We start from the raw sequence: 24690 nt of genomic DNA on the forward strand, positions 1-24690 counted from the left end.
TAGGATAAAATTAACAATGGGGCCAATGGATTTATTGGCCAGTGGATTTATTTGTGATCTAGTAGGTCAGACTGGATATTTAGAAATAATCTTAAATGTCTATGAGCTATTATGGGGTAGTGTGTGATTGTTTTTGCTGTGGATCACAGCAGACAGAGAGATTTCCTTGAAGGAAGCCATCCAGATCAGCAACCAAGTCTAGATTGACTATCGATATTTAATCTGTAGGCAAGAATGTCTCCTGTCCAGAGACTGGAGGAGTTGAACAAAAAGCAAAGCTGGGAATCACAATCGGAATTGGATCCAAGTAAAATGGCAAAAATCATGATTTGAAAACATGCTTAAGTATGATTCTGTAGCATTTTGTTCCTTCCATTCCTGTTGTGCTTAAGGTTTGTTCGTGGTCCTTCACCTCAAACAGTTGGAGTGTTTCTTTAGGGCAAAGGTGATATCACGCATGTCCCTTGGACAGTACCCAACACCAGTGTGCCATAATTATTTGGGGTTATAAACTGAGAACTGAGCAAATTAGTGGAAGTCTTACTAAATCTTCTCTACACATAGTGGGTGCTCAATAAGTATTGTTGAAATAAGGTTGGAGAAGTCATCTCCAGACACAGCATCATTGGTCAAGGGGGCAGAGGAGAGCCAGGTGGCACTGAGTGGGTGGTGAGAAGTGAAGGAGAGGAAGTGAGGGTGTGAGGCCCAGGTAGGGGCGAGCTGGCTGTGTGTGGAGGGAAGGAAAGCCAGGCCTCCTGCAGGGGATTGAGAGCAGGAGCCCAAGAACACAGCAGGATATTTCCCACAGCCTACAGTTGGCCTTGCTAGGAGAAACAAAAGAGAAAATGGAGTGCAAGAGTGCCAAGTTGGGAACTACCCAGCCAGTTTTCTAGGTAGCTTAAATGGGGCAAAAGAAGAAAAGTATGTGTGTGAGGTTGGGGTGGTGGGGGGAGTCAAGGGTGGAAATTTGAGGAAACTAAAAGGATGTGGGGTATGGTGATGAGACCCTCACCGAAGACTGGCGGGTGACTGTGACCAGTGGGGTCAGGGAATTGGGAGAGGGACAGAAAGCCTCCTGGCAGGGGTGGAATCAAGACCCGATGCCCACAGGAGAATTGCAGGTGCTCTGTGGGAGGTCAGAGGACCAACCACACAGGTTTTGTCACTAAGGTGGAGGGGCTAAGGCAGGTGGCAACAGGAAGGAGCAGAGGAAAGTGAGAAAGTGGAGGGAACCAGGGACAGGGCACCAGAAAAGCCATCAGAGAGGATAGATGGGGCAGAATGGAATGGGGAGGGACTGGGAGCAAGTGTGGAGGGAAGACTTGGTGGCAGAGGACAGAGGAAAGTGGATGGGTGGAGATTTGGCTTTGACAGTGCTTTTAATCCAGGCCCATGTGCCTGGCCTGTGATGCCTCAGGTGCCAGCAGGAAAACTGGGCAGTGGAGGGGAAGGAGTTTCAACTTGGAAGATGCTGAGCTGCCTTTGATTTTGAGCTTTGTCTCCTGGCTTGGCCCTTTTCCATTTAGGTCCGTCGTTCCTGCTCTGCCTCCTGGCTTTTCAGCTCAGTGTGATCTGGGCACTATTGGGGCAGTCATCTCTGCCCTCAGGAACCACTTCTAGGGTAAAATGTGATAGTGCTTGATTTTATTGGTTACTCCTTTGTACTAACTAATCCACTCCAAAGGCCAGAATAACTTAGCAGATTTATTTCAGCTAGAAGCAAAGTCTATGCCTGATTTGTACCCATTAGGCTAAAGGACCCACTTGGATTGAACTTCCACCAGGTTCTAAGGCTGTCGCTTGGGATCACTGGGCTAGTGGAAAAGTGGAATGCATCCCCTGGCTTGGGGCAGGGCTGGAGGTGAGGGTGTGTGCTTGTGAAGGAGTGTTCTTTTGGCCATAGGCCAACCAGTTGGGGTTTTCTGTGGCTTAACTGGTCCTTTACCATTTCCACTTAGGTGACAGGCAGACAGATTATATCATAATGGTCCTTTCTGGGATGTTTTAGTCATGAAAAGATTTAGTTTGTTTGGTTTCCAAGTGGAGAAGAAGGAAAAACTTTTTGCTAACACTAGTTGCCTGCTACACCCCCTAAGAATTGAAAGTCCAGCTGTGTTCTCTCTGTCTCTTGCCAGTGGCCACTGACCTGCCCTGTTCATGGCTGATTTTGTGCTGCTGATGTTCAAGGCACTGGAGACACCAGCCTGGTTTTCACTGCACATAGTCATAGCCTCCTTAGCTTGCAATTAGTTAGTGGTTTTCTTTCTTTGGGTTTTTTTTTTCTTTTCCCTTTTTAATTCATTTCATTTCTGCCGCCCCATTAATTTTAATCTTTCTTTTTTTAGGTAGTTATTGCGTGCTGTTGTTTTTTGTTTTACCTTTCATTGCCTTTCCCTCTGCAGTCAACTCTATGACCTGGGAACTCCGGCATCCTTCAAGCAAGCCATTTCTGAAGAAGGTGAAAAGAAGCCTCGATGATTCGCACCTCCTTCTCCTCCACCTCCTCCTCTTCCTCTTCCCTTGCCCGGCCCCTCCTGTGTGTGTGTTTCAGTCAACACAGGAGCCAACACAGAAGTGGAAAATCCTCCAGCACAGCTCAGCTCAGCTCAGAGAAGTCTTGGGAATGGCCTAAGTTTGTGCAATAAGAAGATTTTTTTTTTCCTTTTAAAAAATTCTTCATTACATTTTCTTTGAGTGTCTGTGAGAAAGTACCAGGTCAGACTGGAATTGCTCTACAATAGAAGTGACTGAACACAAACAAACTGACAAAAAAACAAACAAAAAAAAGAATTAACTATTTTATTTATTTCAATATTTAAAAGAAAAAAGTGCTAACAGGGCACAGTATTTTTGTTTAAAGTATCTTCTACTTCAAAAGCTAAAAGCAATTTTGTAAAGACATGAAATCAAAGGAGTACTTAATGTAAAATAAAGACTGCATATTAACTCTAAGGAAAAATACCCCACATTTTTAATAAGAAATAAAGATCAACTCTGCTCTCTCAGGCTTTTGAAAAAGCCATTCATGTATGTGCTTTAGGTATTTTTATTTCTGTGAGTTGTAAGTGGTAAGTGAATAGGGATCAGTTTTTCTTTTTCCTTCTTCTAAAGTCTTTGGAAAGTGTTGATGATGTAAAACAATGTGTGCTTACTCGATTGAACTAAATTAGCCACAACTCAGCAGTTTCCCCTATCCCCACTGCCTCTCACTTCAGGCAAGCCCCTTTTATCTGAGTGTTGAGAAGCAGCCTGCCTCCTGGATATCAGGCCTGGGGGTGCCACATCAGAAAGGGATTCTTTCTAGTGATGGAAAACATCTCCGCAAGTGCAACAGATTCGAACACATTGTCTAAAATAATGTAGTGAGGAAAAAAACTGCAAAAAGGAAGCTCAGCTGAGATATTATCATAGTTCAGTATCTAACAACTTCCAGAGGAGATTGGCAAAGTGGGGCCTTATGCTGAGGCTGCCTGGGGAGCCTGAGATTCTTGGGCTGTCCCCAGGGGCTAGGAAGGCCAATCTGAATGATAGGCTGCTGGTAGGGGCCAAGGAGGAAGGTGAGCGTTCCAGCACGGCCCTTTGTGGCCCTGCTGGAGGAAATGGGCATTATGGCTGATGGCATGTAACTCAGCACTGCGTTGGTGACCTCACGAAGGAGTGTGGCTGCCTGGCTGGCAGCTGGGTTCCCCACTGGCTGGGCTTTTACACATCCATGCTTTTGGGTTTTCTGTCCTTGCAAGCAGAGTCATAATTTTATATATATATATACAGTCTAATGTTGGCTATTCTGATCAGCTATTCTATCCTGGAGTCGCAGTGTTACTGAAATGGTCCCAAACCTGAGACTCTCTTTTGCCTCTGCAAGGAGAAAGGGGGTGGGTAGAGATTTCCTGCCAGTCGTTCCAGGTTTCCCATTCAGGGCCTGTCCTGGGTCAGGGCATCACTAAGAGTGTCTGTGTCATTTTATAGCCCTTTTCTATGATATTTTCTGATAGGAAATATCCCTTGTCAAAATGCTAATTATAATAATCTGCTCTCCAACTCCCACAAAATATAATGTGTAGAATTGTGATAAAGCTTTGCGTACTGTAGGGTTTGTATCAAGTTTGTGTAAGTTCCTGTTAAATAAAAGTCTATTGCCAGTGCTCCTATAGCATCTCTGTAAAATTTGCTTGACCAATGAACCTCATCCTCTGTGAGTTCTGCTTTCACACCATGGTGTGGAAGGGACCTCTTGAAAGGCTCCTGTCTACTCCCATGCTCAAGACTTGTTGAAACCTGTTGTCTCATTCGCTGGGTTGGCTGACAGGTGTTGGTGTGGAAAGTGAATGAAGCCCAGGGCTAGTGCCAGCACCAGCACCTGCTCTCCTAGCCCAGGGTGCTGTCACCTGCCCCCGTCACCATTGCCATCATCATCCTCTCCATGGCCAAAACAGATCATGATGTGTACAGACTTAATATACCTGTTCAATGTTGCTGCCAAGAATCGAAGTTTTCACAAAAATCCCAGATGTAGTGGGAAAAGATGGGAGGATAATCCCTAAATGCGGCTGCACTCCCTGGGATAGGCTTTCCCCTGTGGGTGAAGATGCACACTCTTACCTGATGAATCCTTAGAGGTCGCGTAGAACCAGGGCAGATGTCAGGCCAGCTGTTGCTCTCTGAACTTCGCCAGTCCCCGCAAGTAAGACCAGGCGGAGATGACAGGGACATTGGAATGCTGCTGCTATTGTGCTCTGTCTGCTTTTAGACTGTCACGCCATGGTTCTCACTATGGACTTTGTAAGTTCCCCTAGCAGTAAAAAAAAGTTTTCTCCAGTATGTTACACTTCTTAGGGTTTCTTTCCTTTTCATTGTGGTAAAATACACACAACATTAAATTTACCACTTTAACTATTTTTAAGTGTCCAGTTCTGTGGCCTTCAGTACTTTTGCCTTGTTCTCCAGCCGTTACCACCATCCATCTCCAGATCTTTTCCTTCTTCTCAAACTGAAACTCTGTACCCTTTAAACTCTTAACTCCTCATTCTTTCCTCCCGCAGCCTGGGGCAACCACTGTTCTCTTTCTGTCTGACATTGACTACTCCAAGTACCTCACATAAGTGGAATCATACAATATTTGTACTTTTGTCACTAACTTCATTTAACATAATATCTTCAAGGTTCATTCATGTAGATGTGTCAAAATGTCCTTCCTTTTTTAAGGCTGAATATTTCATTACATATATATATGTATCTATCTATCTATATATACCATAATTTGTTTTGTTTGTTTATCCGTTTCTCTGTTGATTGATACTTGGAGTAAAAAGAAAGTTTTTACGTATTTATTGCACAACACCCACTTCCAATGGTGTCTCAAAAACTGAGACATTAGACTCAATGCAGAAGTCACCTAGGAGAATAAATATCTTCTGTGTGGGGAAGTGATTGTATCCAAAATCTTCCCTCTAATTTGTACTCTAGGAAAGAGTACCTTGATTCTGATGGGCAAATGCTTTCTACCTAAAGTGGGACTTTCCTCGTGAAAGCTTTCTTTGTAGGTACTGTGGGCTGCTTATAGGGGTTAGAGGTCTGGCATGGAGCGGTAATACTGGTGTAAGTAACTGAGGATAGAAGAGACCTGAGGTGATCAAATGTCCATGATAGCCTTGAGAGCAGGAACTGCTTTTTGGAAGTGTCTGATGCTAAGTGGTTGGCCAAGGATGCGTGTGCTCTGTGTCGACAGATGGTCACTGACCAAGAGGGAGGGGAAAAGAGTACATATGAACTGGGGAATGAGAAAAATCATTTTCCTTGTTCACTTGGAGACAGTTGCTTTTAAAAGGGTTAGCTCTGAGGTTGAAATTCAGATGCCTGCAGAGCAGGTATTTTTCATGAGTGAAGCAGGCCAGGTGTGAGAAAAATAAAAACAGGGCCAGGAAGTTGGGGAGCACCTGTGATGCTCAGCCCTGGGTCAGCAGGAGGTGACAGAGGGTTATGGAGACAAGTGCCTGTGCCTCTGCAGTTCAGCTGGTGGGGGGCGGGGTGGTGAGCCCAAAAGCCCTCTTCTGTTTTTTTAAGAGGGGCCAAAAATTCAGAAATGTTGGTGAGATCTCCCCATTTTCAAATGTTAATAGTAAATTAAAACTGAACATTGAAGATCAGCTTTGTGTAGGCGAAACCAAATGTGACCATGTACCAGACACACTTTGATGGCTTTGGGGCAGCTTTCCCCAAGGGCTGCCAGTTTGGATACAATTCAGTTGAGGTTGGAATGCCATAACCAAAATCCTTCACAACAGCAGATCTTCATCTTAACCTGATTTAGAATGGACCTGTGGTGGGAGTGGGTTTCTGGGTTGGTCTCTGGATGGAGCACATGTTAGGGGTGATTCAGAATATGGTTCCAGTAGAAAACATCTCCCCATCCGGTCCCTTTCTCTTTGCACGTACATGGAAGATGTCCCCTGTAAAACTCTGGGGAGAGTTGTACCGTTTGGAGATACTTTTTTATTTCACTTTATTCTTATTGGTGACCGATGTCTGTTATATCACATTCCCCTTCCCTTCCCTTCCCCCTTCCCTTCCCCCTTTCCTTCCCCCTTCCCCCTTCCCTTCCCCCTTCCCTTCCCCCTTCCCTCTTCCCTTCCCCCTTCCCTTCCCCCTTCCCTTCCCCCTTCCCCCCTTTCCCTTCCCCCTTCCCTCTTCCCTTCCCCCTTCCCCTTCCCCCCTTTCCCTTCCCCCTTCCCTCTTCCCTTCCCCCTTCCCTCTTCCCTTCCCCCTTCCCTCTTCCCTTCCCCCTTCCCTTCCCCCTTCCCTCTTCCCTTCCCCCTTCCCTTCCCCCTTCCCTCTTCCCTTCCCCCTTCCCTTCCCCCTTCCCTCTTCCCTTCCCCCTTCCCTTCCTCCTTCCCTTCCCCCTTCCCTTCCCCCTTCCCCCCTTTCCCTTCCCCCTTCCCCCTTCCCTTCCCCCTTCCCTTCCCCCTTCCCTTCCCCCTTCCCTTCCCCCTTCCCTTCCCCCTTCCCCTTCCCCCTTCCCTCTTCCCTTCCCCCTTCCCTTCCCTCTTCCCTTTCCCCTCTCCTTCCCTTCCTACCCCTTTTTCTACATGTGACTAGAATTTGAGTTTTATCATGTTCCCAAAGCAGCAAACTCAGAATTTCCTTTGGTAAATATAAATGCACACATATATCTCTCCAAAATGTTTGTTATTTACCTTTTAAGTATTTTATATCTTAGATACATCTTATTTCATAAGGTACTTTGTAAGAGAGTTAAACTAGTCCTTGGTATACAAATACTACTTGGGTCAGGGTTGTTTTCTGGTTTTATTTTATTTTTTTGGGATAGGGAGGAGGTTATTCTAAGTAAACAATTTGTTTTCCTTATGATTTATAATAGGGCAAACTTTTCCTCTAAAGGCCCAGATAATATTTTAGGCTTTGTAGGCCAGATGTCTGTCACAACTACTCAACTCTGGGGTTGTAGCATGAAAACAGCTATAGGTATATGAATAGCATGGCTGTGTCCCTATAAAACTTCATTTATAAAAATAGACAGTTGGGGGCCAGGTGCAGTGGCTCATGCCTTTAATCCTAGCACTCTGGGAAGCTGAGGTGGGTGGATTGACAAGGCAATGAGTCCTATGGGACAAGTGACTGGACAGTAGAGTTTCATCTGTGGGAGACAAATGATGAAGGACATTTAGGTAGAGCCCTTTGTGGGAGGTGTGAAGTTGTGGCAGTTAAAGAAATGGTCTCTTTCTGGTGAGAATGGCTGTGGCTCCATGAAATTGTTAATTAGAGGATGTTGCTGAGATGTAATCCTTCCCAAGAACTCAGATTCTTATGGTCATATTCAGAATCATAATACCTCCCCAACTCCTAACTTCACCTCCCAAAACAACCAACAAGAAAAAAATTCTTCCTTCGATGGTAGAAAAGATTCCTGATACCAGACCTACTACTGAATCGAAAACTTCCTACTGACTTAGCCTGGGATGATCATGAAGGGTGATCTGTGAGCTGTACCAGCCAAGCCACGTGAATTAAAGAGATGTTCGTTAGACCCACGTTAATTGAAGAGATGCTCGTTAGTCATTGCTAGTGGATTTGAGAGGATCAGTGACTTTCAGACCTCAGAGTACTATTTAGTGGGTATATTGGCAAGTTCCCTGAGTTACCTCCAAGTTTCCTTTTGAAAAGGGGCAGTGTTTGTGATCAGCATGTTAAATGTCTGCTCCATATTCTCCCCGCTCCACCCCACGATCACATATGAGATCACCTACAAGTCAGTTTTCAGGCATAAACTAGGAGAATGGGTCTTCAGACTGAAAGTTAGAAAATGCTGTGTTATGTATTTTACAAATATAAATGTGGTGTGAACAGCACACATGTTTTAGTTACCTGATGTTTTTGTACTCCGGAATAGGAAACCTTATACTTTGTTGAGAGGTGATGACTGTGGTTATAAATGGTTTATCATCAACCTGATTGATCCAGTTATGTTAACCTGTCATCCCCCGAGACAGAGCAGGTCTAGCTGAGGTAGATCTGGAAGTCCTAGTGGAACACGAACTAAAGGAGTTGTGTGTTGTTCACTTTTAAGAAAGTATCACACCAAGCTGTGTTAAACTGGGAGTAAAGTGCAGGGCTGGAAAGAAATTCTGCAGCTCTATTTAGTATTTGACACTACTGTGTTTGCATTAGCTGAAAAAGATTGTGGAAAATCAAAAAAGTACGGCAAAGATGATTAACAATGTATTCAATGGGTTAAACAAGAAACCTGTTAAGGAAGAGTTTAGGGATTTAGGGTTGTTTAATTTAGGGAAGAGAATTAAGGGTCCCTTAATAGCTTTTGTTATGTGAATCAGTGAGAAAAATACATTGGTTCTTTTGGTCTCAAAAGACGACAGGAGATATACACTGTTTGGCTTAAAACAAATGAATGTCAAGAATTTTAAACTATTGAGACTGATGTGGAACTTGCTGATAGCCAGACATTTTTCCCATGTGGAGTTAGGGAAACGGGCTAGATAACCTTCTTAGGGTTATATACTTTGAATTATAGCTACATTGTAACCTATTTGTACCCTCATATGAATCTGAAATTTTTTAAAATTATATAAAAAACTGAATGAATGGGCGGCGCCTGTGGCTCAGTGAGTAGGGCGCCGGCCCCATATGCCGAGGGTGGCAGGTTCAAAACCAGCCCCGGCCAAACTGCAACAAAAAAATAGCCAGGCGTTGTGGCGGGCACCTGTAGTCCCAGCTGCTCCGGAGGCTGGGGCAAGAGAATCGCAGAAACCCAAGAGTTAGAGGTTGCTGTGAGCTGTGTGACGCCACGGCACTCTACCCGAGGGCGGTACAGTGAGACTCTGTCTCTACAAAAAAAAAAAACAAAACTGAATGAATGATAGCTACATAACCTGAAGGAATTGATGCCTAACTCACCACCAGAGTGTGGAGAGACATGGGAAAATTAGTTTCACAAATACGTATTATGGTCACTCACTAAAAGTACATCCCTAGGCTTGTTCCCATTCATACTGAAGCTCTGTCCTGAGCCTTTTGTTGACTTCCATTGTTTTGGTAGCAATAAGATACCAGCTGAAAAAAATACCAAGTGTGTGAAAAAGAACAGTGAGAAGCAACTTAGAAGGATAGTAAGCCCAAAAGGCCACCAGCTGAAAAGGTCCTGCTGAAAACACCATCTGCGTTCTCATCTCACCAGACAGCACACACCCAACATCGTCCTTGGTGCGTGGAATTCATACCTGCTCCTAGGACCTGGATATCGTCCTCAGTTTGATTTTGGTGGAATGACCTCACTAATATTCATGGTTGTCTACTACCTTCTCTCCAAGGAGGGAGGAATAGTCTCATCAGAAGACAGAGTTATACATAATTAAGTTTACATATATGTAATCTGTATGTATACTATAAATGATAAAGTTCTGCTTGGGAAAAGAAGTGATCAGTATTCTTCCTAAATAACTTTGAAAAGAACTCCTACAGAATAATTTTGCTCTGTGTTTGATTTAAAGAAGCAGCAAAGATTATACTAACCTTTAGCATATGAAGTGAACTTTCCATGAACCATAAATGTAACAAAGTTTGGGGCTGGAGTAACTTGTGTAAGAAAGAATGAAAGATGAATTACTAGCATGAAACTCACTGAAACTTCTGCTCCGCTGAGTTATGGGTACAGAGAGATTGGCAGTTTGTAATCCTAAAAACTCCTTTAGTTAAAATAGATTGTTTTACCCTCTGTAGAGTTCAACCCTTTGTCCATAATTGAAAAATAGATCAATATGACTTGACCGTATGCTATTACTTTGTATAATGATCCTCCAGTTATTGGTTTGCTTTTGGCTACTGATCAATTAATCAAAAACTTATTGAATGTCTTTTGTGTTGCAATAATGTGCTAAAGACATAAAAGAGAAGCACAGGGGAACTGGGATAAACTTTTTGGGGGATGCTTTCTGTGCATTAGTTACCGAGGCTAGGCTTTTTATACAGGATAGCTTGTTGAAAGCCATATAACAGCCCTTTGGGGTCAAGATTACTATTTCTGTTTTGCAAGGCATATCATTCAAGACAAGACCATTTGTAATTAAGTGCCAAGTTGGTACAAAATACGACTGCCAAACAGGCTCACTGAAGGGAGTTACCAGCATAGGTTGGAGTAGTGGGGGAAGACTTCATAGAAAGAGGAATAGAGTTGGGAGGACAAGGGGTTGGTAGTGAAAGTGATACCGGGAAATACCTGATCAGAAGCTTGGAGGTATGAGTGGGCAGAGCGGAGCTAGAGCGGAGATGAGCTCAATGGAGGGGAAGGACGAGCCTGGGCAGTGTGAGGCATCATGGGCATGTTACTAGCATCCACACTGTGCTGGGGCATGTTCTCCAACAAAGGAATTAGCAACAGGAGGAAGTTGGGGCCCGTCATGAGCTCTTGAGCAGGATGCATCTGAGTTTAGGGTGATTCTGTGAGGACAGCTGAGCTGGGCATGTCAAGAAGTTTGGGTTTGTGTACCTTTCCCCACCAGCTCACCTGTGTCCTGCTGTGGTGTAAGGTGCTGGCTCTTGTGGGGAAAAGAAGTGATCGGCATTCCTGCTAGGTGTGGATGTGGCCACAGAACCCTGGCTTTGCCCATCTTCTGTGTGATACTCATCCAACTGATAAGACGATCATCTTGCTGAGCGTCAAATCTGGTAGTTAACGATTCCATGGGCATTTCTCACCAATTATTGTTCTGAAACCAGAGAAACTGCTATTACACTACCTGCTGGTTTGTAATGTATTTGGAGGAGGATAGGATATCTAGAGAGGCTGGTTGGCCCCAGAGAGCTTTATTATCTGAGAGCCCAATTTAAATTTGAGATCAAAATCTGATTATTCTCCTATTCAACTTGGAATAGGGCTTATTTGAAAAAGTACCCTTTAGACTAATAGGTCACTGAATGTGCTGTGAGGAAAAGAGAATAAGGAAACCAGGCTTAGGTGCTGGCTGTGGCAGCACTGTTTGGGTGGAAGTCCTCCTCGCAGTCTGACTGTCTGGACAGCTGGGGCACAGCTTGCAGGAATTGGAAAGCCTGGAGCTGGCAATCCCGGAGTCCTCACTTCTATTTCTTCACCGATTCTCTTCTCTCCCTTCTTCATCTAGTTGATGGGGTCTTCACGAGCCCCTGAGGGTGAAAGAAGGGCAGCTGTGTGTAGTGTGTATCCTGAGTCCAGAGCATACAGGCTGCCTTCATCACAGTGGCCCAGAGTGACTGGTGTTCCCTGACACGCTAGACGATTGCCACTGCACTCTCAGTGTGATCTTCCTAGCAGCCTTGTCAGAAGTTATTGTTCCACTTAGCAGATGAATAGACCAGCACTTGGAGGGGTTAAGCGACTGGCCAGAGCTACACAGAAGTGGCAGGGCCAGACTAGCCTCCGCATCTTCCTTCCTTTTGCATTAGTGTATCACCACCGCACGTTACTCCTTGTAATGATCAGTGACAACTGTCCTGGCCTATGCACGGCTGAAAGTGGCAGAGCACTGGACTGAAAAGGTTATTTGACAGCACAGAATTGAAACCCACAGAAGAATATCAAGGGGAAGGAAAGGAAAGGAAAAACAACTGGATGTGGGCCTCCAGACTGACCCTCTCCTCCTCACTCCGCCATGTATGCAGCGCTGGGCTTGTACAGCGTTCTTTCACCAAACCCTGCAGACGCCCCTATCTGTCTCCTGCCTTCAGATTGTTTATGCAGATCTGGAACAGCCTGCCTCGTGGGGCCCACTGATGCTCTGTTTTATGCACCCACCTGCTACCTGTATGCAGGCTTGGATGCTGCCTGCAGTGTGCTATGCAGAAAACCCCTGAGGTCTGCCCCCGAGGGCTGTATTAGGTATGCGAAGGCACGCTCAGAGTTGACTTGGCCCTGCAGAGGTTAAGAAGTTTGGCTCTAAAGGAAGTCCCTGTCTGCCCAGTGGCTGAGGAGAGAGCTTGCCTCTCTGCTCTTCCAGTCTTTTTTTTTTTTTTTTATCTTTATGTATGTATTTATTATTTCCAGGGTTCCATTCGCCATTATTTCTCTTCAGCTTGAGGAGCTTCCTTCAGCGTTTCGTACGGTGTGGGCCACTGACAACAGATTCTGTCAAGTTTTCATTTAGTGGAAATGCCTTTTTATTTTTTTTTTTATTGTTGGGGATTCATTGAGGGTACAATAAGCCAGGTTACACTGATGGCAATTGTTAGGTAAAGTCCCTCTTGTAATCATGTCTTGCCCCCATAAACTGTGACACACACCAAGGCCCCACCCCCCTCCCTCCGTCCCTCTTTGCTCTTCCAGTCTTAATTCCAGGGAACTCTGCAGCTTTCCCCCAGCCCCGGTTTCTGGTCTCTGCCATGCTAACCACAGTGCCTTCCTGCTGCATGCCTTATTTGGGGAAAGAGCTCTTCAGGGCTCCCAAAATGTGAAGAGGGAAAGTAGGACGGTTGGCTAAGTGAGTCAGCCCCCCAGCCACGGGCCCAGCCTCCTTCCCTTGGCCCTGGGAAGGTTTTGCTGTGGAGGCGCCTCTGCTGTGTCCCAGTGCTTTCTGAGGAGTCCCCAGGGCTTGGCCTCTGAACCAGGTGGAGCCTGCTCTGTGTTCTAAGCGGGAGAAAGGGACCCAGGCTCACTGAGTGGCAGCTGGATGTGCTCCCAGGGCCTCGACCTCACTGTCTGTAACAGCCCTGTGAGGTAGGGGCTGTCCCTATGCTATCGCTGGGGAGCTGGAGTTGGGAAAGGTTCAGTGGTTTGCTCAAGACCAGGCAAGTGCACATCTACTTGACTCCAAAGACTCTTCTTTCTGTCCTCTCCTTCACCTCCCCGACCCCCTCAAACCAGGGCTCCGGGCTTCTGTTTATTCTTGTTTTTTCTCACCCGACTTCCTCCGGGTGACCTTACTTTTCCTGTAGGAACAAGAGTCCTGCAGGCTTCTGGGAGAATCCGTCCAGGCTGTGAGTCCTGTGGTCTGATGGGTAATGAGTCCAGGCTGCCCAGCAAGGACGAGCTGGGCAGTTGGAAAGAGCCAGCTTCCCGGCCAGCTCCCCCATGCTGGGTAGCTCTGCAGGCCCATTTCGGTGTCTGTGAGCCTATCAGTAAGGACGGCATAGAGCCCTCTCTGAGCCCCAGGAAGGATACTCCTCCTTCCTTGGGGCTTCTTCATTTGAAGAAGAAGCCATCATTTGCTTACACTGCTTCAGAAGAAAGCTGGTCTCCATCTTTGTAAACACTGAATCTAACCTGGTATTAGTCAGGTCTTGAAAGTTCCAGGATGCCATTATGGTGAGAATGTGACATAATAAAAATTGCTTTCTCCTTCTTCCTTCTGTCTTCTTGCCTTACCCCCTCTGTCCAGATGGAGGAGTGCCGCTTAGGGCTCCCTTTGGTAAAAGCCTTTAGAACTGTCACTTCTAGAAACTTCTCCCTCCTAGGAGGCTGAGAAGAAGAGAGCTGGCTGTAGAACAGACAGTACCCAGGAATATTTTGCCCTGGGATTCTGATGTGCTTTTATCCTTCGGGAAGGCAGGGTCAAGGAGGAGCCAGCCAGCTGGCCTCAGGCTTCTCACCTGCTGTGGTGTTAGAGCAGGATGCCAGGATCCCAGACCACCCTCACCCTAACCATACCCCTCAGGGCTGCCACGCCATGTGGTGGACTTAGGAGACCTGGGCACTGTCCCAGCTCTGCTGCTACCTTGGCCTGTGACCTTGGGCAAGTCACTTCACCTGTAAAAGGCTCAGTTTCCTTCTGTGTTTAAAAAGAGGTTGGACTGGGTGGTCTCCAGGATTCATCTGATTCTGATGGTGTCTGAACTGATCATGTAAGGAAGTCCTGAGGGTGTTATCCTCTTTGAGAGGTTGGTTTGCTTTTTAACTGGGGATTTCCAGAAGTCTGATTTTTAAGCCACTCGAGCAACTTGAGTGGTAGAAATTTCAGGCACTGTTACAGAGATCTGATTGGCAGGGAGATGGCATTTTATATCACTCCCTCAACCCCCCACTAATCATGTCTTAGAGGCAGGTGCCTCTTTGGCCTCTTGGTAGCCCACACCTATGATTCAGTCTCCCTGATTGGAGAGGCAGATGATGAGCATGGTTGGATGAGACAGGCCGTTTGTGTGGATTGAGGACACCCGTGGGGTACACAGTGCAGAGTACCCCTGTCTCTCCCACCTCTGACTTTACCCCCTCCAGATAGGGCCAGCGGTGCTACCCTGCCCTCGGCTGTTGGGTGTGGAGAAGAGGCCCTGGAGCTGGTCAGATAGAGGCGGAAATGGAGGCACAGGAGACTCACTGGCTGGGACTCCCAGCCCAGTGCTCTCTTCCTACGAAGGCCGCCTCCTCCAGCTGACCCTCCTATTCAGGGCCTGTTTCTTGACTTCTTTGCCTTTTCAGCCATTACAGTTTCTCACCTTTACCTCTGTGGGGGTGGGGTTTGGAGGTGGCCTTGACCTGGTTTTGCCCTAGGGTAGCTCTGGGTGTGCCTTTAATCTGGCTCTGAGATTAGCTTTTAGGGCTGGGATGAGCAGTTCCCTCATCTCTAGGCCACCCTCTGAGTCCTCACTTCTCTTTCAAGGGCAGACTGGAGAGAGGAAGGGAAAGAGACCAGCCCAGGGGGCATCTATTTCCCAGCCCTCCAGCAGGTGCCCCCCCAACCCCACCCTGACTGTTAGAGCCCTCGCCTCCTTGTACCTAGGGAAGGGTCTTTCTCCACCACTGTGTCCTGTGACCTAGTGGGGTGGTGGTTACCTGTGTGAAGGTTGGAATAAGAGGTGGGGTTTGCATCCTGCCTCTGCCAGCTCCTTGCTGGGTTGTCTTGATAATGTGACTTATTAATAGTTGTTCTGAGCTTCAGCTTCTTCGCCTATAAAGGGGGTGGGGGGACAGTAATACCCGAGTCACAGATTGTTTTAAGGGTTAAGTGAGGAAGTGTGTTCAAAGTGCCCAGCACATGGGGAGCATCTCATTAAATTACAGCTATTAGTGTTACTGGTACTAATCCCCTTCCAGGGATGAGTCAGAAAATGCAGTTTCTGCTACCCTTTAAGAATTCAGCCAGAATTCTGGTTGTGTCACCTGAATAAGCAAAGGCCAAAATCCCTTTTCCTAGCTCTTACTCTCACCCTTTTACTCATGCCTCTGGCTTCCTGCTTTATTTCCCATCTTTTTGTTTCCTTTCTCCCTCTTCTCACTCTACAGCTCCTCTCTGTTCTCACTATTCTGGAACCTGCCATGACCTCTTTTCTTTACTTATTTATGATCCGAAGTACATCTTGGCAGTTCCTAGGGCTGGTTTCATCCAGCTAATTTTCTGCTTGCTGTGAATTCCACATCCTGTCTCCATAACGGTGCCACAGCCCCCTCCCCCCCAGCCAGAGGCTTCCGTCCTGGCTGGCCGGGTCCCCACCACCCCTTAAGGTGGGAATTCTTTTCTCAAGGTCTTTCTCCATCCTGGATATTTCCTACTTTCTGTTCTTTGGGTTCCCAATCCCCATGGCAAGTGGATATACTAGTTTGGAATTCGGGGTGAGTTTCCTCCTGGAAGTGTACATTTTGGAATAACAAGTGTGTGGACAATATTTAGGGAAAGTAAATCTAACTACCCTGTTTCCCCGAAAATAAGACAGTGTCTCATTTTAAGGTGTGCTCCCAAAGATGCACTAGGTCTTACTTTCAGGGGACGTCTTATCTTTCCTGTAAGTAGGTCTTATTTTCGGAGGATGTCTTATTTTCGGGGAAACAGGGTAGATGAAAAGAATAATTGAGAGCAAGTGAGAAGGGGCGGTCAGGGAGGTAGGAGGAGAACCAGGTGAGCTTACAGAGAGGAGTGGGTGGGGAGGACTGGGCCTTCCAAGTTGTGCTAAAAGGAGAAGCAGAGAAACTGGGCACTCAAGGGAGGGAGTGTTCAGTCAGGAAGGGTCTCTGGGAAAGACGGGTGCTTTCAGAGCATGTCTACGTGCTGGCAAAATGCTCTGCTAGAGCAAGAGAAGCGGGGAGAAGAGCAGGAACAAAGTTCCAGGTAAGAGGCAGGGATCCTGACGCAAGTGGGAGATGTACCTTGAATAGGCACTCGGACCATTCATTCTTGGAAATTGGAGGGAGGTGAGTGTGGGGCCACAGGTGCAAGGCTCTGGGCAGGTGTGGCATGAAGAAGGTGAGGTGGTTTTATTATGATTGTGCACATATTTTTCGACTAAGGAGAGTGTGAGTACAGGGTATGGGAGATTTGGGAGAATGGCTTGACTCAATAACATGGGAACACCACCAAGATCTATGGCCACATTTATACTGAGACTGCCCAGCGCAGAGGTCTGTTTTTCTCTGTGCAGTACAGGTGCAGACTAGGCGGAGAGTAGGCAAAGTAGGCGAGAAGGAGAGAGGGGTAAGAAGGGACAAGTGAGGATGTGTATGGGGTCCAAGATGAGTACATGGAAGGTCGTGACACAAGGAGTGGTGTATGGTGAGAGGGTAGGGTCGGTGGATCAGGGCTCCTGCCAAGGTCAGAGAATTGATCGTACCTGTAACTGCCTCACCACCCTCCATAAGTTAGGACCAAGCTCGCCAGCACTAACTGTTCTCTTTTGATTTTGGCTTGGGTCTATTTCTCTTAAAATAGTTGAATAGGCACTAAAAATGGTGAAAAGCAATGCTTGTTCTTTGGGGCTATTTAATCCATTCCTCATTTGAATTAGGTTGCAAAGGTTCATAACAAAGCAATGGAAACTATATCTTAAATTTATCTTAAATCTTTCCCAGGCTGGTGGGATTATTCCTACAAACACAATTTGTGTTTATATTTGGTAATACAAAGGAAATATTCTAAACACTGTCTTCTAAATGCCTTATCTTGAGGCATATACAGTGCCTGTCTCAGACTGCTGAGAGGAAGTTCAGACCTCCTGTTTATGTAGGAGAACCATAGGTCTCTGGCAAACAGAATTGCTATCAGGAAGACAACTTATGCCTGGACACTGGCCAGTATGAACTGATGCTCTTTGCATCCCATGATCACAAGCCTGTCTGAAACACTTAAGGGTATGTTGACAACCAGCTATGAGAGAAATACAGTATTTCTGGGAATGAGAATAGAGGTTTGATGGTGCCAAAATAAAGGCAAAGAGAGGTAAACCTTGCCTTTTTTAATTTTAAGTGTTCTCCAGTTAAAACAAACAAACAAACAAACAAAAAAAAAACACAGCATATCCTTGTTGTGTTGGTGCTCACAGTAGAGAGATGAGGTGGGCAAGAAAGGCTTTTGAGCCCTTACTCACCAAGACATACTCAGGAGCAGAGTGGTCTGTGGACTTGGCTATGGTCTCCATCTTGCCAATATGCTGGAGACGCTGGTGACAGAGGGTCTGGAGTGTGGCCTGGGACTACCTGCATCAGATCACTTCAGGACTCTAGCTAAATAGGCAGATTTCTACCTACTCCGGAGTAAGTGAATGAGAAGCTTTGAGGCTAAGGAATCTGCATGTTCAAAACATCTCCCTTGGTGACTCTCCTGCAGTCTGAAGTTTGAGAGCCACCAGAATGACATTACTATGGCTTGTAGTAATGGGGACACCAGTGGCTGCCATTTCCATTCTGAGAAGGAGAGTGACAGAGATGGTGTTTGGGATGTATGTGTGAAGGAAGACAGCAGCGAAGGGTCTTCTGGAAGATTGAGTGAGGCAAAGGAATGAGCATCAGTGGTTAAGGACTTGGACAAGGGAATCTGACTTGTGATCTGCCCACATGGGGCCTCATCCACACACAACTTGTCTTCATGGTTCCAGCCAGAGTTCTGCCCCTGGCGGGGATGAAGGGCTTCTATGGGAGGTCCCAGGCATCCTTCTAAGGCCATTCCCAAAGGCAGTACACTGCGGGTGCTGAGAGTACTCTCTGGGTCTGGGATCAGGTGGACTCTGCTTAGTAGGGTGCAACCTTAAGCAGGTTCCCTATCCTCTCAGCACTTGGGTTTCCTCATCTGCCTGGAGTGCAGAGAAAGCTTCAAGGAAGTGGAGTCATTTGGATGGGATTTGAAGGATGGCTAGAAATTCCAGGGACAGTAGGTGGATGTGATGGTTCATTTATTCTTTATTCCTGTATATGTTCATGGGCTCACTCAATGGGTGAGAAGTTTTTGGTGGAAAGGCGAGGAGAGAAGTCAGATTAGAGAGAATGGAGACTGAGTGGCTGCCCTTGAAAGGGAGGGAGCGAATTTAGGGCTGTGCATCTCGGAATTCACTATGCCCATGAATCACCTGGGCGTTTTTGAAACTTACAGATTTAAAGTCCATAGGTCAGGTCCAGGGTGAGTATTTCTGACAAGCTCCCAGGTGATGTTTGTGCTAATGGTCCATGGATCCACTTGGTGTTGCCAGAGTGGAGATGACCTGTTTGACAGGTTTGGCGGTGAATAAGAACCAGAGGTAAGACAGAGACACCTTTGTGCCCCAAAGTGCAAAGTTCAAAAAGAAGAGTTGTTTTTGGAGGAGGGGGGGAGGGCAGAGTAGGGAAGGGGTACAGTAAATGTTTCTCTGTGTGACTGTTGCATAGGGTGGGGCGGTGGTTGGGATCAGTGGTGAGGAAAGAAGATGAATCTAAAATAGTTGTAGTCAGACAGCAAAGAGGCTTGCAGTGTTAAGAGGCTTACTTCATGCCGCAGGCAGCAAGAAATGCAGGAATTACTTAAGGAGGGCTGGGTGGGTCTACACCTGTGGAGCAGGAAAAACATTAACCTCCATTAATAAAAAGTCCCTTTTTGGAAACGGTCCCTTGGATGATTTTCTGTGACAAAGTATGTGACTGTAGGAATACTGTCTGCTAGTCCAACCACAAAACCAGGCCACTATTTGGTTTGGATCCTGGTTGTTTTGATAGGATGTGTGACTTGTGAGGAAAGGAAAACAGAAGTAAGATACATGATCAGTGATCTGCCTAAGGAGTCCTTAATTCGCCCATGAAACTTTTTATGCTTAATAGCTCAGAAGTAGCAGGTAGGTTTCCTTTTGTATGCAAACTCAGAGAAAGACTGGGACGGCTGCTTGGGTTGCTGTGTTGAGAAAGATCCTAAGGTCCTATCCACGTGAACTGGAAGCCAACGAATTGGTTATGAATGTCTGCCATGGGTACGGGAGAGAATGGTGGTGTGTGTGACATTTTAGTTATCCCTGTGGGGAGGTCAGCTTTCTGGTGCTGTGTTCCTAATTCTTTCACACCTATTCCTCAAGTGACTTACACCCATGGAGTTGATCACTACTTACCCAAAAGGGCTCTGTGATTCTTCAAACAGTTGTGAGGCTCTTGCCTACATTTATAAAGTGTCAGGAAAGACTGTACGTCTGTGTTACTCTAATATTGATGGGTATTTTTGTACTGAATAGACTGAATAGACTATGTGTCTTAGGGCATCATTTCTATTAAATCTGAAGACAGATGCTAATAACTGGAAATAGCCATTGATTTGCTTTCTCTTGTACTATTCCAACTCCTTAATTTCTCCAGAGGGAAAAAATAAAGCCCATGTAAAAGCCAACCCCTCTACCTTTCTAAGTAAACAGCAAGATCAATTCTCATTCATGAATTTGTTGGATAAATGTTGGTTTGATTGTCAGGAAAAGTTGGATTAATCTTAGATGAAAATTTGGCTGCTAGAAACAGACCTATCAGTTGGACTTAGTGATCAAAGATTCGGGATGAGTGCAGACCCAGTGCTGCCTGCATGTGGAGGGCTGGATGCAAATGCTGAGGTAACACAGGGCCAGACGGTGCTGGGTTTGATGTACTCCCATGGAGCCCCAAGGAGGTGTCTCCTTTAAGTGGTTTTGGTTCAGTGTGATTTTTGTTGTTCTCTTGCTGTGGGTGTTGAAGGACATCAGGGAGCCCAGGTGTTAGAGAAGCCTGGGTGAGAGGCTTCAGGGACAGCTGGTCACCACTATCATCATCCTTGTTTTCCATTCTCCTGCCCTCGCAATTTGGAAAGTGAATTATTGACTTCAGGAAATCAGGAGGTGAGAAGAGAATGGGGTAAAAGGATTGGAAGGAGCTGGTGAGCCCCCACTGGGGTCTCAGGTGAGTGGGGTTGAAGGCATCTTGGTGGCAGGACGGTCTGGGGATTGCACAAAGGGGGACCTTCTTGTGTGCTCTTTTGTTCCTTTCTTGAACAAGGTGAATAAGGAATATTCCTGTCCTTTCTTGACTGACAGTGTAATGGAGGTGTGACGTGGAATCGGCCTTGGATGTCAGGCATCTTTTTGTGCTCTTCTGAGAGGCATCACAGGGAAAGTGAGTGATGGGCCATCCCCTGGGGTGGCCCTAGGGAGGGCCTGGACAGCCGGCTCCACGTGGGATGACTGGCCCAGCCTGTAGGAGTGGGGCTGTGAGTGGGGTGAGAATGACTGGCAGAGCGGCTGTAGCCAGTGAGGTCGAGGTACCTCAGTAGAGACTCTCAGGAACTGGGGGAGCCCAGTAATGCCCCACTGGCCACTGTCCTACTTCCTACAACCCCCAGGGCCCTCTGTGTAGGTTCGATTGGCTCACTCCTGAGTGAGTCTTCCCCAGGGTTTTCCAGAATTAGTCACTGCCAGATGGCAAGGACTCGATCTCCTGCCTCACACAAGCAAACCTGGCTTCCTGCGGGATTTTGCTAAAGGTGTGGAACAGTGAGGCTCTACGGCAGTCTTAGGAGGTAGCTAATCCACCCTTGTGTGGTGCAAACTGAGGAAACTGAGGCACAGAGAGACTTGGTGACTGATATCACCTTGCCTTAGAAAGCTTCTTATGCATGAAAGGACAAAATGTTGCAATATTTAACAGCTTAAAATAAAGAGCTGAAATAGAGTTGGGACAGCCATCCTAGACCACGATGGAATGAGAAACAGGCCTGGATTGTGAAGACGTAGATTCTAGGCCCGGCTCCACTATGTGCTGGCTGCCCAAGCCATTCTGAGCCTCGAGTTCTTCATTTGTAAATTAGAAATGTTCCTGTCTGTCCTGTCTACCTCACAGGATTATTGTGGGGAATCAAAGTCAGTGAATATAAAGGTGCTTTCTACGAAATGTTATGAGTGGTGATCATTAAGGTATCCAAGCACTGCTTTCTTTAGGCCAATTACTGGCTGGAGAATCTTGCTCTGCTCCTGGTGGTCTGACCCTGACTCTCTAACACTGGGGACTTATTCCAGGAAACCTAAATGGAGGTGAGAGGCAGGTTCAGCTAGGTGGAAGGGCTGTAGAAGAGGTCAGAGTGAGATGGGTGAGTCAAGGGCAAGACCCAGAGGCTGCAGAGGCAGCAGCTTTGTTGCAGTGGGTCTTTTCTGGACACCCTGTGGACATGGGCTGGGCCCAGGAAACCACAGGTGTAAGCCTTCATGAGGGGCCACACTCATTCGCGTCTTCTTTTAGTCACCTCCACATTGCCACTTAAGTTCTCTTAGTTCCTACTATTAGATCTTTTAAAGAAAATTTATTTACTAAGTTCCCACTATTAACTCTTTTAAAGAAAATTCATTTTATAAAATAACAATGTTCCATAGAGAAAAGAAATGATATAAAATCCCAATTCCTATTTCTGTCCTTCATTGCCCAGTTCTGGGCCTCTCCGTGGCTGGGAGCACAAGCAGAGTATGGTTAAATGTCTGGTTTTCTAGAGCCTTCCAGAACCAAACCCCTTATTGCTTCTCCTTTGCCACTGTATTGATTACTTACACTATTGCTGTGTAACAAGTCAACCCAATTCAGCAGCTCAAAACTACTCACGTTTATTATCTCACAGTTCTCAAGGGGCAGGAATCTGGGATGGCTTAGCTAGGTTGTCTGTCACAGGATGTCTCAGATGTTGGCTGGGATTGCAGTCATCTCAGGGCTCTGCTGGGCTGCAGGAGTTTCTTCTGGGCTCACTCACACGTTGGTGCATCTCAGGTCCTCACAGGCTACTGGGCTGAGAGCCTCAGTTCTTTGCTGGCTGAGCAATGCCTTTCCCCAGTTCTTTGCCACGTGGGCCTTTCAGTGGGGCAGCCCATGACACAGCTGCTGGCTTTCTCCAGAGCGTGTGATCAGAGAGAAGGAGACAGGGACAGAGGCAGAGAGTACACAATCAAAATGGAAACCACAGTGCCTTTTTATAACTTAATCTCCAGAGTTGCATATTGTTACCCCTCTTAACTGTATTTGTTAAAAGCAAGTCATGAAGTCCAGCCTACATTCAAGGAAATGGGAATGGCCTCTACTTACTGAAAAGAGTGGACTGCAGGATTTGTGGGTATTTTTATGAAGCACTGCAGCCCCTGCATTGCAGCCTGCCACATTTCCTTCCTCGCCTTACAATTCCTTCTGGCTCCCAGCACTGTCCCCCTCTCTTTGGCCCTGACTCTTCTCTCAGAGAATTGCATGGTTGCTGCTGGACCAGACGCCAGGATGGTGGGAGGAGCCTCTGCCAGAACCTGCCCTATCACTTAGGACTGAAAGGTTCAATCCAAGGTCAGAAGGAAATAAATGGTTGCTCGTGGGACTTGGTGCATCTTTTAGGGAAGGACAGGAGCTGAGACTGGCACAGCCTCACTTTGGCCTTGGAACCTGCATCAAAACCTGGCCCCTGCTATGAATGCATGGAGTTGGGTAAAGATAATATTCCTGAGACAATTGCACGAGGGGCAAAGCCTGAAGCAGGAGAAGCTTGCAGGCATACCATCCACGCTGCTGAAACCATCCATTCATCCAGAGAGGAGCGAGGGCTCACTACTGCTGGCAGCAGCTACAGTTCTAACCAGAAATGGCTTGCCTGGGCTGCATGTGCTCTGTGGTTCTTACCCCACTTCATTCTCACTTGGTGGTGCCGGCCTTCCCTGTCGGGGGACACCGTGAAGTGCCTTTCTCAGGTTTCTTCTCCCTTTCCAACCAACATTGTCTTTGGTTTTCTCAGCAGTTCCTTGCTTGTTGCTCCTTAATGGTCTCAGTTCTAATGATTCCCCTGCCCCTTACCCCCAGCTAGGCCCTTTTTATCTTTCTTTTGTCTCTCCATGAGTATCTTACCAAGTTCCAAGGCTTCACTCACCACCCAAACCTGATGATTTTTAATTTCTGTCTCTAGCCTGGTCCTGTCCCCTGAATATAGACCCGTATCTTCTCACCATGTCTACTGAATGTCCCATCTGTGCAATAAATGCAGTGTGCCCAGGTTGAGTTACACAGTAGAACCTCCATAGTTGACCACCTCCCCACATTGACCACCTCCTTGAGTTGACCTCATTTTCACAGACTGGACATGCACCACGTGTACGTATCAGTATAGTAGGCCTGGTTCCATATGTTGACCACCTCTGTCTGTTGAGCAGTCCATTACAGTCCCTTGGGTGGTCAGCTTACAGGGGTTCTACTGTATTATACTCTGCAAGCCTCTGTCTCCATCTCTGCGGAAAGTTTTATCATCTACTGTGTGGCCTGACCTAGGAATCTTGGTGTCAACTTTGCCTCTACCTTCTTTCTCACACACACGTCCATGTGGGCCTCATGTCCCGTTGACCAGTTCTACCTGTCAACTGTTTTCTCGTTTTAGCCCCACTGTTAGTAGGCCTGCCTTGGACTGATACTCAACCTAGGATATAAGCTCCCCAGTGGTAGGATTTTGTCTATTTCTGATTGTTCATCGCGCTTGGCACATCGTAACTGCTGAATAAAAATTCATTGATTGCAACTGGTCCCCCTGCCCCAGTCATGTCCATTACATCTGCCCTCTGTCCTCTCACCAGAATTCTCTTTCTAAAGCAGGGGTTCCCAACCTCTGGCCTGTGGGCTGCATGCTGATTTTGTGAGGACTTCTTTTGCTTATCTGTGGTGTCAGATATCACGAGAAGTATGCATGGACTTTTTTTTTTTTTTTTGCTAATTATCTTTTGTAGTGTCTGAATATTTACTGTGTGGCTCAAGACAACTCTTATTCTTTCAATGTGTTGCAAGAAAGAAAAAAAGTTAGACACCCCTGCAAGTCTAAAGCATGGGTATAAGCAAATCAGGTTCCTGCTTAAAAACCAATGAGCATTCTCACTGTCTAGAGTCAAATTCAGATCTTTGTGCCTGCCTCAGAGGCCCTTCACAGTCTTTCCCCATACCTTTCTGGCATCATCTCCTGCCACTGTCCCTTCCCCCTGCTCTCCTTGAGCTCCTCTGCTTTGCCTGAGCACCATATACTG

General features: G+C 46.5%; 1 protein-coding gene across 7 annotated transcripts in view; it reads left to right on the forward strand.

The window, feature by feature from the left end:
- Positions 1 to 24690, forward strand: part of DPF3 (double PHD fingers 3) — a 291411-nt gene that overhangs the window by 241778 nt on the left and 24943 nt on the right. Inside the window, exon 10 of one of the 7 annotated variants that reach the window (XR_008382507.1) lies at positions 2403 to 2458. The exons of 4 other annotated variants lie outside the window; for them this stretch is intronic. Coding sequence is in view for 1 of the 3 variants with exons in the window: in XM_053602717.1 (XP_053458692.1) it covers positions 2403 to 2632 (230 nt within the window). In the remaining 2 variants the exon portion in view is untranslated. Of the gene's footprint in view, positions 1 to 2402; positions 4137 to 24690 lie in introns of those variants that run through there. 2 more of the 7 variants (XR_008382508.1, XM_053602717.1) reach the window with 2 other exon arrangements.

This window comes from Nycticebus coucang, chromosome 9, assembly GCF_027406575.1.
Source record: "Nycticebus coucang isolate mNycCou1 chromosome 9, mNycCou1.pri, whole genome shotgun sequence".
Classification (NCBI taxonomy): Eukaryota; Metazoa; Chordata; class Mammalia; order Primates; family Lorisidae; genus Nycticebus; species Nycticebus coucang.